General features: G+C 33.4%; 1 protein-coding gene across 5 annotated transcripts in view; it reads right to left on the minus strand.

The window, feature by feature from the left end:
- The window catches only part of TFPI (tissue factor pathway inhibitor), a 62,927-nt gene that overhangs the window by 9,947 nt on the left and 38,520 nt on the right, over nucleotides 1–14,460 (minus strand). For 4 of the 5 annotated variants that reach the window (XM_036073836.2, XM_078071083.1, XM_078071084.1 and 1 more), the window contains 3 exons: nucleotides 13,780–13,818; nucleotides 9,661–9,837; nucleotides 8,424–8,609 (listed from right to left, as the gene is read on the minus strand). In XM_036073836.2, the coding sequence (XP_035929729.2) occupies nucleotides 8,424–8,609; nucleotides 9,661–9,837; nucleotides 13,780–13,818 (402 nt within the window). Of the gene's footprint in view, nucleotides 1–6,715; nucleotides 6,750–8,423; nucleotides 8,610–9,660; nucleotides 9,838–13,779; nucleotides 13,819–14,460 lie in introns of all 5 variants that reach the window. The other variant, XR_013447255.1, reaches the window with a different exon arrangement.

Raw genomic sequence — 14,460 nt, forward strand, 5'->3', positions numbered from 1 at the left:
TATTCAAATAGAAGTAAGGTAGAGAATTAAAACATAGAGTAGCACAGGCTTTTCTAACCTCTTCCTCATTCCTAACCTGCTTTATAGCAGTAAATACCAAATTCATATAATAATAGGGATGTGCCATCTAAAATCAGACACACAGATCAATGGAATAAAAAAGCTCAGAAATAAACCCAAACTTAATATGGTCAATTTATCTATGACAAAGTAGGAAAGAATATACAATGGGGAAAAGACAGTCTTTTCAATAAATGGTTTTGGGAAAACTGGTCAGCTACATGCAAAAGAATAAAAGTGCACCACTTTCTTTATCATATATAAAAATAAACTCAAAATGGATTAAAGACCTAAATGTAAGACCTGAAACCATAAACTCCTAAAAGAAAACATAGGCTGTAAACTTTTGGACATTGGTCTTACCAATATTGTAGGAGTTTGTCTCCTCAGGCAAAAGCAACAAAAAGCAAAAATAAACAAGTGGGACTACATCAAACTAAGAAGCTTCTGCACAGAGAAGGAAACAACAAAACTGAAAGGCAACCGACTGAATGGGAGATGCTATTTGCAAATGATGTATCTGAAAAGTGGTTAATATCCAAAATATATAAAGAACTTGTACAATTCAACACCAAAATAACAATTCGATTAAAAATGAACAGACGACCTGAATAGACATTTTTCCAAAGAAGACCTACAGATGGCTAACAAATATATGAAAAGAGGCTTAACATTACTAATCCTCAAGGAAATGCAAATCAAAACCACAATGAGCTATCTATCACCTTATACCTGTCAGGATAGCTAGTATCAAAAAGACAAGAAATAACAGGTGTTGGTAAGAATGTGGAGGAAAAGGAACCTTCGTGTGCTGTTGATGGGAGTGTATATTGATGCAGCCACTTTGGAAAACAATATGGAGGTTCCTCAAAAAATTAAAAATAGAAATACCATATGATCCAATAATTCCACTGCTGAGTATCCAAAGAAAGCAAACACACTAATTTGAAAAGACATAGGCACCCCTATGTTCACTGCAGTGTTATTTACAATAGCCGAGATATGGAAGCAGCCCAAATGTCCATCAATAGATGGATAGATAAAGATGTGGTGTGTGTATACACACATATACACACACACACACGCACATATATACACCCAATGGAATACAATTCAGCCATAAAAAAAAATGAGATCTTGCCATTTGTGAGACCATGGTTGAATCTAGAGGGTGTTATACCAAATGAAATAAGTCAGAAAAAGACAAATTCCATATGATTTCACTTATATTGGAATCTAAAAAACAAAACAAGAAAACTTATAAATACAGAGAACAAAATTGTGGTTGCAAGAGGGCAAGGGGATGGAGGAATACTCAAAATATGTAAAGATGATCAAGAGGTATAAAGTTCCACTTATAAAATAAGTCATGAGGGTGTAAAGTACAACATAGGGAGTATAATCAATATTGTAATGACTTTGTAGGGTGACAGATGGTAACTAGATTTATGGTGATCATTCTATATTACATATAAATGTCAAATCACTTTAATTAGACCCCTGAAACTAATACAATATTGTAGGTTAACTGTACTTCAATTAAAAAGTGCCATCAAATTAGTATTGTTAAGGCATTTGTTTGTAGCTTGTATTCATTTGTGAATAAGTTTTGATTGATAGTTGTATAATGATCAGATATATAATGAGATACAGTATTTTACTTGTTCATATACAATCAGTGTCATACAAAATAATTTGATATACAAATTAGAAGTCTGTGGGTTTTTTTTCTTTTAAAAGTATCTGTATATTCAAATTTCAGAAACACTTCTCTGGAGGAATCTCATACTGGGGCAAAAAAAATGTATCCTTGTTAAAAGCAGAGATGGTCCAGGAAGAAAAGGATTAGCAAAAGTAGTCAGTGGTCACTGCAGGTGACTGTATCTGGCTGGCAGCAGTCTTGGCAGAGGGGAAGTGCTACATTTTTGTTTCTCACCAGCTCTGGTGTCAGGAAGTAGAAGGTCTTAGGGATCCTCTCCACAAGTTACCTATTTTTAGAAAGCCAGCTTGTCAGAAAATCAGTGTATGAGGCACCAGATTCATATTTAAATTAGGAGGGAATATCTATGTTTCTGGGTCTGAGAACACATTATGAAAAACAGGATGCTTTTGTGGGACTATTTAAGTGGGTTTTTGATGAAGTGGGGTTTTTCAGAATTGTTGACAGTGCTAGTGATTAACCGTGGAACTCCTTAGATTATGGGGGATATTTTCTTTGCAGAAACTTTCCGTGGTTGTAATGTGTAAGCAAATCTTCAACAAGAGGCCAAATAGGCGACAATGTTTTCTTGCAAATCTATAAATTAATTGTATCAGTGATGGTGTCTGACTTTCAGGCAGTTTATATAACATCTCTTCCAAAAGGCCAACGATCACCAAAAAATTTTTATAAGATATATGTGTATGTATGTGTGTGTTTATGTTTTATGTTTATGTTTTTCTTTTCTCTCCATTTTTTTCACATGTATATGGAATCCAACCAGTAGGTTATACATTGAATACAGTCAGGAGAGAGAGAGAGAGCCTCAAGTACCCAAATGGTTTGCAGAATGATACTTAATCATTTTCCCTTGACTTAGTGGCTTCCAGGAAGCAGTAAGGACTACGTCAAATATATAGGTGTTCCTTTTCTCTGTCAGAGACCAAGTACAAGACTGAGTTGCCAATAGGCTTTTGAAGTCTATCAGAAAATTTTGTTTTTCCAAAATATCATATAGCTGATGTAGTCCCAAGGCAGCTATTAAGAGTTGACATAGAGAAGTAAAGGCGCTATGAGAACCAAGAAAAGAAATCACTTTTTTAAAAAAGATTTATTTATTTGAGAGAGAGAGCAAGCAAGCATGAGGGGAGGGGCAGATGGAAAGGGAGAGAGAGAATCTCAAGCAGACTCCCTGCTGAGCGCAGAGGCTGATGCAGGGCTCAGTCTCACAACCCTGAGATCATGACCTGAGCCGAAATCAGGAGTTGGATGCTTAACCGTCTGAGCCCCCCAGGTGCTCCAAATCACTTTGTTAATCAATGGGTCAGGTCCATTCAAAAAGCCCAGAATCATATGAAACTGACGAATCATAAAATTAACCCCTGAAATTAATAATATACTATATGTTAACTAAATTGCATTTAAATAAACAATTACAGATAAATAAATAATTCCTTAAAAAAAAAAGCCCAGGATCAGTATGAACCCTTGAGAACATTAATTTTTCTTTGATAGACTTTTACCAATGAGCTCCATTGAGAGGACTATGTTAACTATGTGCACATAAATATTAAAACTTTATTAATGGTATGCTATCAGAGGTATCACATATACGATATAAAGCAGAAATATTAACATGTGCATAAAATGCTACCTTATCCTAAAATGGACATGGATGAATGAAGGCAGAAGGTGGTCAGAAGGACTTGATAAGTATGATCAACATTCTTCCAACTATCATTTGTTCTTTTATAACTGTGGATCACAGAATTAATAAATAAAAAATGTGAGCCACCTGTCCCATGCGTAACACTGATCTGAATACAAACAAGGGAAGATCTACAAAACATAAAACATTGGTCTCTTTCCTCAAAAAACTTGTAATCTAGTCAGTGAGGCAGAGCTAAAACACCATCAACTAATATAAGCATTAAGGGAATCAAAATAGGAAGCCAGGAGAAAGGAAGAGGAAGAAGACTTCCTTGTGGGGGTGAAAAGGCAGCTTACATGAGGAGGGCCAGTGAATTTTAGGAAGGAGAAACCAAACAAAACATCAGGAGCCATAAGAATGGATAATTTGTGTTTACTAATAACAGAGTAGATAAATTCTACTTAATGACAATGTCTATTCGGAAGGGACAGAAAAATCTTGTATTTAGTGAGACAAAAATCTGGACTAGTTAGAGGGCCAACAGATAATGCAGACAAATCTAAGACAAGTGAATGAGGCTAAATTAACACAGAAAGAATGTATCTGTTAAGTTTTTAATTTATTTTTCTGTAAAGCAAGAGAAATACATAAACTTGCTTGATTAAAGATACTCTAACCCTAATATAATGGATGTATGAAATTAGGACAGCAATGTCAAAAATGTTATATCTAATACATGTCATATATGACTCTCTTAGTCTCTGTCTTTTTCTGTCTCTCCATATACACACATAAGCACATATACATACATATATATGCATGTGTCTATATACATACATATAGCAAATGTTTTCTTTAACATGTCTGATATATAACTATTTATTAATGATTATTGATATAATGATTATTATGGCTTCAAAGCCCCATGATACTTCTACATGACAATATTCTCAACTTGTTTCTACTAAACACATTTGAATTGTGTAAGTTTCCATATATGTATCAATTTAGGTCTATTGTCATTTCCCTTTGAAAGGTTAATTATAGTTTTGTGACTGTATGTGTACTGATGGACTTAGTTGAATAAGTAGAGATCTTATGAGTGTCTGAAACATCAACTTCTGCAAAGAAGAACTTACAAAGAGTTGTTTTGCAGGTTAGAAACTAAGGCCTGGGAAGTTAGGGGTATTGCTCTGAATCCCACAGGTAATGATAATGAGTAATATTTCCATAGCATGGAATAGGTATCAGGCACCATGCTAAGTGAGCCATGTATATTGACTGATTTTACCTCACAACAAAACCTATAAGGTGAGTACTATATTATTACCATCCTCATTTTACAGTGGGAAATAAGGTTCAGAGAGGTTAAGAAGTAACTCAAGGTTGCACAGCTAATAAGTGGAAGTACTGGAATTTGAGCCCAACTCTTCAGGCTCAGAGTCTTTTATCTACTATACTGTAGTGCTAGTCACAAGGGAAAAGTCAAGAAAAACTAATTGTGGTAGTTTTTCATTCTGAAGATTGTGTACAGAACTACATATGTTTAGAGGGATTGTTTTAGGATGATTTCTCTCACACATGTAGTGAAAACAAACATTTATTTTACCTATATGGATATACTCATCAATTCAGCCAATCCAAACTCAAATACTTTGCTCTCACTTGTACATATGGATGTGCTTACAAAAGATTTTATAAAAATCTCTTTAAGGAAGAGCAAGCCTCAATCTTTGAGATACCTATATAGCCTACTAATAAGGAAATCTGGAAATAAACAGAGAAAATTAAACCTAGATTGCACTTGGTAAGCATTCAAATATTTTCAGTCAAGAGGGCTCACTGGAAAAAAAATTCTCAAGCTTATATGCAATATCATGGTAGTTAAGAATAAACAGCGAACAAAACTTCTAAAAGATTTCTTTCCTATTATCATGAAGAGAAACATTAAAATTATATTTACAAATATTCTCCTTCATAACAATAGCATAATCTAGCTATATTTTTGGAATATTCCAATACTCTAAGGATTGTTATTTAACGGAAAGAATTTTAAATGAATGCTATCCTATTTTTATTGTGGGGTATGTTATTATTCCTATGCACTGAATCAAAATTAAAACGATTTACATCTTTTCAAAAGAACCTAATGCAGAGAAGCTTATACATTTGCTAAAACCTTGAACCCCAAGGTTTTACATAAGCATAGAATCATATTTTCTTAAATTATAGTAAAATATATTAATATAATTGCAAGCACTGACAGATGTAATTATTTTTGAGCTGGAATATCAACAGTGTCTTCATAGACCTCAGCAAAAGCCTTTGGTGGAGTAGGAAAGGGATAGTCTGGGTATAGGAAAAGTAGGGGCACAATTGCCTTCTGACATTATGCTACTTGGATGAGGTCGAGGAGGGCTCATCTAGGTCTTAGTGAAGAGGGATGGCTGAATTTCCACCTTCTGCCTCTTGGATGGGGTGGACGAGGGATCAAGTAGATCTTAAAAAGAGTGAGGGCACAGCTTCATCGTCCCCCTTTTCATGTTAGCCACTCTTCATATCAAACTTCCTATAGTAGCTATTGCAACATTATTTCATGCTTTAACTTAGGAATGTTACAAAACAAAAGAATGAGAAATGAATACTCCTAGAAAAAGAAGAAAAGGGGTCAAATTGGCTAGAGAAATTTAGGTTTTGAGGGAAATATATACAATAAAAAAATAAAATAATTCTCTAGACAAAGAAAGGAGGAAGATTTTCCCTAATTTTAAATGCACTTACTATGAAAGAATTAAATGTCTATTGTTTTCAATAAAAATCCGTTTAATCTTATTTTCTTTTAGATTCATGTTGTGAATTTTTACTGTTTCCTTAGTTAATAATTTACTGTTATAACCATTTGTTTGTTTTTTATACTCTTCATTGTGCAACTATATAAAAACTTAGGACATTTATCAGACAGTATTTAAAACTCATTTACTTTCTCACACATATTTTGTCTCCTTTCTATTTTGGCAGTGTGTGTGCCAAAAATCATGACTTTTATACTTGATAAAACTTTAAGGCAAAACTTTCTTCTTACTCCATTCATTATAATGACAAATGAATATAGATCTCTATCTGAATTAGTAAAGCAATCCAAACAAAAAATATTGAAACATATTGAAAATTGATTTCATGCATTTATTTTATTAGTAGATATATTGTATCACATGTCTCTTTAAACCCATTAAGTTTGTCATTCTAAACTTTCACATCTTTCACACAATAAGATTTAGCATGCTTTTCAACATGTGATACTTAACTGGATAAAACAAAATGTCACTGAAAGACACAGGGCTGAAAGGACACAAAGAAACAATGCAATGAAATTACTTAATTTCACAGATAAATCAGAACTACAAAGCTATTTATTATCATTATTACAAACAAAGTAGTGTTTAAAAACTCGACTCAAATTCATCTGGCATTGAATTCATTGCTCTAATTATAGAATCCAATCTAAGGACCTGAAGGCATTTGAATATACCGTTTTCAAACTCCCTCTGAAATTCTGCATGCCGTTCATGACATCTCAAGTGCTATTAGAACACTGCTCGAAGACCTGCAGTTTAGGGACTCTCATTCCTATGGTACCCACTGATTTTTTAAGACCTCACATTAAAAAATAAACACTTTACAGAAAGAAACTTATACTTTTAGATTTCACGAATCAATCCTGATTCTTCGGTGGAGTTGAGGGAAATAAGGAAGGGTAGGGATGTGGGGAGGAGGGGGGTGAGGGATGTATAGAACTTAATTTTTCTTTCACATGATAGTGCTACAAGTACTGAGAGCATATATAATGTTCCCTCTTTGGATCTCACATCTCCTTGCACTTGTCCAGGCCTTCTGTAAACATGTTTCCAGTTCTCTTTGTGGCCTCTAAGGTATGGCATTCAGAGCTGAAGCAAAGCCCTCAGACATGATCAGGTCAGTGTGGCACTGAACTTGATATTTACATCCTTCATTCCAGATAGGGAATAGTCAACATGTGCAGCTTTAAATCCATTTGGGCAGAACTTCTGTCTGCTGTTTGCTTGCTTGCTTATTTGTTTGTGTAAAGAGAGATGCTCAAAGACTTTCTGATTCTGATTCCCACTGGATTCTGACACACGGCTGCTGTGGAGAACCCCTGCTCCACACACTGTCTCTTTTTACCCTGGGGCTACAATTTTAATAGCTACAGAACTCTTTCAACTCATGTCAACTTTACATTTGAAACTTTCACTTGGACTGCTTCGAAGTGAGATCTCCAATTCGTGAATGAGCACATGTGATTTTTAAAATTTAGGTTGGACCTTATATTTATCCTGTTAACTTTCAGCTCTCTCAGTTGTTTTTAGCTGCCCAGATATTTGTAGTTTCCGGTTATGTTTTACAATATTTTTACTATTTTCCAGCTCTGCATTTTTGTGGGCATATTTCCTATATGTTTGTTTAAATTTGGTAAATACATTGACAGGGAATAGCCCAGAAAAGAATTTTGCAGAAATCCAAAAGACAGTTCTCTTCAGAGTGACATAACCTTTGGTGGTGGTTATTCAACAAATTCCTAATTTGTCCTGTGACTAAACACCTGAGACCTTGCCCAATGCCGTGCTCAGTTAAAGAGCACTTTACTGCCTTTGACTCAATGCTGCCATTATAATAATTTACCATCAGACATTGATGCTGATAATTCTGAGCATTATTTTATAAGATAAATTTGGCATAGAGTTAAATATCATAGGAAAGTTTTCATATGATATACAATCAGAAGTCTCCTTCAAAGCATACTTTAAAATAGAGGAAAATTATCACCCTAATGGGATTGAAAGACAAACATTTTGAATCTCAGTATTTCAACACACCTATTATTAGAGAACAAGAGCTATTTTTTTTTTAAAAAAAGCAAGGTTCTAATATACATTCCACTTCTATTATTACCAAAATATTTTTCTGGGAGCAATTTAAAAAAAAATAGATTCTTACCAAAAAAGCTGGGAGCCTTGGTAGGCTGGGGAGTGATGGAATCATTATTCACAGAATCAGGCGGGGACACAGTATTCGTAACATCAAGCGTTGTCAGACTATTCACAGGACTAAACGGTATTGTACTACCCGAAGACTCAGGCAGTACTGTATTATTCACAGCTTGTTCCAACTTAAGATCATTCACTGGAAAAAAAAATACAGCCAATTAAAATACAACATTGTCATAAGTTCATAATTATACACACAAAGCAAAGCACAGCGGTTGTGTTAAGAAGAGTAGACATCGGGGTGCCTGGGTGGCTCAGTTGTTAAGCGTCTGCCTTCGGCTCAGGTCCTGGGATCGAGCCCCTCATCAGGCTCCCTGCTCAGTGGGGAAGCCTGCTTCTCCCTCTCCTGCTCCCCCTGCTTGTGTTCCCTCTCTCACTGTTTTTCCATCAAATAAATAAATAAAAGCTTTAAAAAAGAAGAAGAAGAGTAGACATCTATGGACACCAGGGTGGCTCAGTCCATTGAGACTTTTGATTTTGGTTCAGGTCATGATCTCATGGGTCTTGAGATGGAGCCCCCCACTGGGCTCTGCACTCAGCGGGGAGTCGGTTTCAAGATTCTCTCCCTCTGCCCCTCCCCCAGCTCATGCGCACATGTACGCGCACACACACAATCTCTCTCAAATAAATAAATCTTTAAAAAGGAGACTTCTAGAAATTTTATTCACATTGCTATGTTAAATTAATGAACAGTAAATCTTTATATTTATACATATTGTTAGTAAGATCATATTTCTGTGAGTAACTTTGTAGTTCTTGGTCAAAAAAAGGTAACAGTTAAAGTTCAGGGCATCCTTTAATAAATTTCACGGTCAGGTAAAACTGATTGATTTTAGGTGGTAGGTTCCAAAGAACTATTTGTCCTCAAATTGTTATAAACCTAAGGGATTTCAGCAGCCCTATTCTTATGCTTACATTGTACTAAAATTCTCAGGAAAGAAAATTAAATAATGTAACCTAAAATAAATCTATGGAAATAAGTTCCCCTATACATTTCTTAATTTTCTGTTTCTTTTTTTTTTTAAGTTAACACAGTGACTGATTTTTATCAAATTTAGTGGATGCTACTGTATCTTCATCTGTATGGCTGAAACAAAAATCTAGGTAAACTTGAACATCCTTTAAGTTGCCTTATTTTTTAAAGAATGCCTGTAAATGAAGTAAAATGAGATGGGAAATAAACTTACCTAAACTCTCACAGGTTTGCTTGCATTGATCCAGTGATTCAAAGTTGTTTTGATTGCCAAGGCACCCACCGTACTTGAAATCTTCACATTTCTTTGACTCATTGTTATAAAAATACCTAGTTATATAACCTCGACAGACTCCACTGTCTTCCCCCAAAAAGCAGTAATCTGGCTTTTCTGGAAATTATAAAAATGTCAGAAAGCAATATACTTTTTTGTGAATAATTGAATTACGCTGATTAAATGTACAAAATAACCAAGTTGAAGTTATTTAAGGAGTAAACATGAAAAGTTAAAGATACAAGGTAAAAACGGAACTTTATCCACAACCGCACAATATTAAAATTGTCCACTATGTCTATTGTGACATTTAGAATAAGGAAGATGTATCTATTGTCACACATTGTTGCTACTGGAGTTTCAAGTTCTAAATTTCTCATCATGAATTAATCAACCATTTCAGGAATTGAAAGAGTAAAATATGTTATTTTACCCTTGGTTTGGAAGAAATATTCAAAAATTCATAATGTTACAAAATGTTATGGCAAAATTTTGGTTCAGTTATTTTTTTTAGGCGTACAGGCATTGACATTTAGGAAAGAAGTAGGAATATTTCATATTTTTCAGGTATAGGCTCCCATTAGGGAAAGAAGTGTAATGTGTTGCTTCATTACAATGGTTTCAATTTAAAAAATATTGGAGGAGAAGCTTTGAGGTGTGTGGAAGCTTTCATGGCTATTCTTAGAAGTTCCTGAATTCTTATTTTGGAATCTGTATTAGGTTAGCATGACATCCTCCACCAGTGTGTCTCTTGTTTTTCTTCTTCCTGGCATTGGAGTGACTCCAGCAGTGCAAAGGCAGAAAGGAAATACATGTTCAGGGATTGGAGAGGCTTTTGAAAAAAATCTAATGCCCATTCTTTGATAGTGCTCCAAACCAGATTAAACACAGCTGTCACAGAAATTGTGCTACTGTGATCTACATTACAGGCCTTGTCTACAGGCATACTCTGTAAAGAAGAGAATTAAACTTATTTTCAAAATTATGATTGCAAGATATATGGGGCTTAAATTGGGGAAAGCTCCAATTTCCCCACTTTTTCCCTGCAACTGTATTATCAGAGTGGCAAAAATGAACTGTAGTATCCTTTTCCATTTTAAAGCAACCTGTTCTATCTCAGGGAAGCAACACTCGGGAGGTTACTATAAAAAAAGCATATATTTAATATTAATGATTTCTGCAACAGTTGCAAATCTTTGGAAAGGCTGATCTCCTATGAGAGCATTGTTTTATTAATAAAACATCCCATTTTAATGCAGTGTAAAATATCTATCTTCTATAACTTCTCAAAGTACCAATTTGAGAGTTTTGTTTATTGTTTATTGCCTCTTGTTTCTCAAGGTGAATGTTACTATTATCCCCATAGCAACAATTTGTGGTTAAGTGTAATTTATGGGACAAGGAAAAAAAATAATTCTTTAAATTTTTGTAAAACTTTTTTATAAGAGAATGAGGAAAAAATACATTCAATTGCTATTATTTCGATTTGTTTTGGCCTTAGTATGTACTTCTTATGAAATTTTAAATCATCTTAACAGAGAATATAAGAATTCTATGTTTAACAAAAAGGAGTAGGTAAAATATACTGCATATAAAGAATAGAAAATAATAAGAAATTATGCTGAGAAGTATAATTAAGAAATTGTGCAACTAGAAGTTGCTATTATTTATGAGGCTCCATCCTAGGACATAAATTTATTTTAGGACAAAGTTGAAATTGCACACTTGTAAAATAATTCCGCTTGGGCCTACAGTTTAAAATAAGGTTACAAATCAAGAAATTCATGCCCTATATTCCTCAGATAAAGTAACATTCGTACTAAATCTACATACACAATCCTTGCTCTAGACTGATGCTTGGTTAAAACACAGAATACAGATTTTAAGCTACAGACAAACTTCCACAAACCACATTAAGTTTTACTATTAACTTTTATTTGAGGCTGCATAATTGACAATTGTCTTAACCCAAACTATTTCAAAGAGGTTGTCTTTGTAACTGTTCCAAAAGCAAATCACAAAGTTAACTCGAAGTGGATATGTCTAGAGGTCTTTATTATGAATGGGTTTTGGCATCTGAACATTGTTTAACACATGTGAATTGTATTGATTAGCTTTATTCTCTAATTTCCATATGTAATATCAGTTAAGAATGAAGAGAAGAGGAACTCCTAACTAGGACACTAATTACATTATCTACCTTACTGCTCTCTCACTACCTGCTAAGCCAGGTGACTTTCCAACCTACCTCCCTGACTCTTGACAAATGTAATTCATTCAAGTTGCCTCTTGATCTTTGATCTTCCTTTGACAAAGCAAATCCCTCATCCTTGGGTCTCCTGCTTACTGTCATATCTCCTATAAATGCTGAAGTTGAACTCTACAGACTGGGGATTCTGGAGGCTTGGTGATCTCGCTGAGCAAAGCAAGGTAATGAACTCAGTAGGTTATAATCAAAATTTAGGAGACCTTATTTTGCTCTTGAATACTACCACTATTCTAGGATTAAGAAATCCATAAACCTACACAGAATGGAGAACATTTTTACTTTGTATCTAAGGAAATGTTATATTTTTTTCTTAATCAAGTTAGTGCCAATCTGACAAAACTCATAAAAAATGTAGATTTAGAACTTGTTAAAGGTAAAAGAGCTCTATTTCCCTGAATGTGCTCATTTTACAGTCAAGGAGTTCAAATAGCAGAAGTGATTCCTCTAGTTCGTAGCAGAGGTATGCCCCTCTGCATGCCATATTTGTTTTCCTCACACCTAGTAATTTATACTGTGCTTTATAATTTATAAGATTGTTTTTCATACACTGTCAGTTTTTGACTGGAGCCAATTAACTTTGGTAAAAATAAAATATTGCATTTTTGGAAAAATATCAATTAATATGAATTAGAAGAAAAAGAATGAATTCCAAATCATTAAATATACATTAAATATCATAATTTTATAGTAAATTTTATCTGCATACATTTTTTTTCCTAATTTCACATTTTGAAAAAATACCCTAACATTTAAATGTTGGTATTTCCTTTCACAAAGATACCATCTTTTACTTGGTGGATAAAACCCTCTATTGGTAAATATCCTGGATTCTTTGATACTACAGATAATGAATTTCATTTAATTGAAACATTGAACATTTCAGTAAAGATTAATTCAATTTTATAGAAAGCTATTTTAAAATTTGTAAATAAATACGTCCACTGATAGTGTTTGTACAATCTTTGCCACTGAATTTATTTTATAAATTTTGATTCAGTCTAGTAAGTCTTAAGTTTATCAGTCACAAAAGCATTCAACTCTTTCTCACACAATTAAATCAAAGTCAGAAAAATTAAAATACACTTTGAATTTTGTAACTCTTTCATTTCCCAAGTTAAATAATTTGATCCCTTTGTTCAGTATTTTCTCATTCAAATGTAGATGACATAAATGGTAATTGGACCAAGTCAGCTTCTAGACCTTTACTAAAAAGAGTGTCTTTCTTGATCTACTGATATATTTTTTCATGTGCTAATGTAACATGTTAATCAGAAAATTATTTTTAGCTAAAACCAATAAATAATTTAAATCATAAAAGCTATGTACACACACTAATGTTGACAAGAGCAATCACTTATTGTTAAATATCTCCATTTACTTCTGCATATAGACTTTGACAACTCAAAGACATGTATCAATTCAGGGAAATACTGGATATAACTTGCCAAAGATACAAAATGCTGAGATTATCAAGGGAGTAGAGATCTGAGAACTAACAGCATCTAAATTACTGTTCAACAGATGTTAAAATAGCATGTGCATGGCTGTGGAATTTGACTGATCTAATACTAAATATCATTCTGCATTAGAATGAGAGTAAATATAGTGTTTGAAGACTTCCATACCAAATATCATATATGTTATTTTAAATTTTTCATTATATCCCCTGAAATAAAACACCATTTCAAAGATTGTATGGATTTATGATGGAGTCCATATCAAAGAAAACTAAGAATTGAATTTCTAAGTGTCTTGCATAAATTCTAATTAGCATATAAATGAATGTTTACCTTTTTCTAATGTTGTCCCTGTCTTGGCCTGTGGATAAACTGCAAGAAAAAACAGTATGTGTGTCAATTATCAAAATTTATATAAATAAATTATATATAAATTTCAATTTAACAAACTAGGATGATGTATTTATTACCATTAAAATTGTTCTTATACATAATATCAATAAATAGCTTAAATTTCTTATTTTCTCTAAAGATTAAATAATTTTAATTTTTATAGATATGAGGCCATCTGCATTTTAACATAATAATGTCAAAACTGGTGTTGAAAGTTTCTAACACATTGACAAAAATAAGAATTCATGGTGAACTACATTTGCTATTCAAAACACCTATGATTGAAAAACATTAAGATAATGTGAAATATGAAAGTAATTCAAGCAGCATACTTTGCATATCTAATTTCTATAGAGACTTGGTAGTAGGGGTGGAAGAAACCAGAATTATCTCCTTTCCTGATTCCTTCCCCTGCTGCATTGTTTCAACCCAATCACAAGTTTTATTATTATTTCCAAGTACAGAAGAGAAATGAAGCAAAAGGTATCTGTGACATATTTTTTGGTTTAGCCTCAAAGAATTAATGGAATTTCTCCACTCAAAAACTAGAATGCTGCTTGTCTTTGACTCACTATATTCAAGTACGGATGCTAAGTTCTAATTTAAATGATAGGTAATGAA

Source organism: Halichoerus grypus, chromosome 4 (genome assembly GCF_964656455.1).
Source record: "Halichoerus grypus chromosome 4, mHalGry1.hap1.1, whole genome shotgun sequence".
Classification (NCBI taxonomy): Eukaryota; Metazoa; Chordata; class Mammalia; order Carnivora; family Phocidae; genus Halichoerus; species Halichoerus grypus.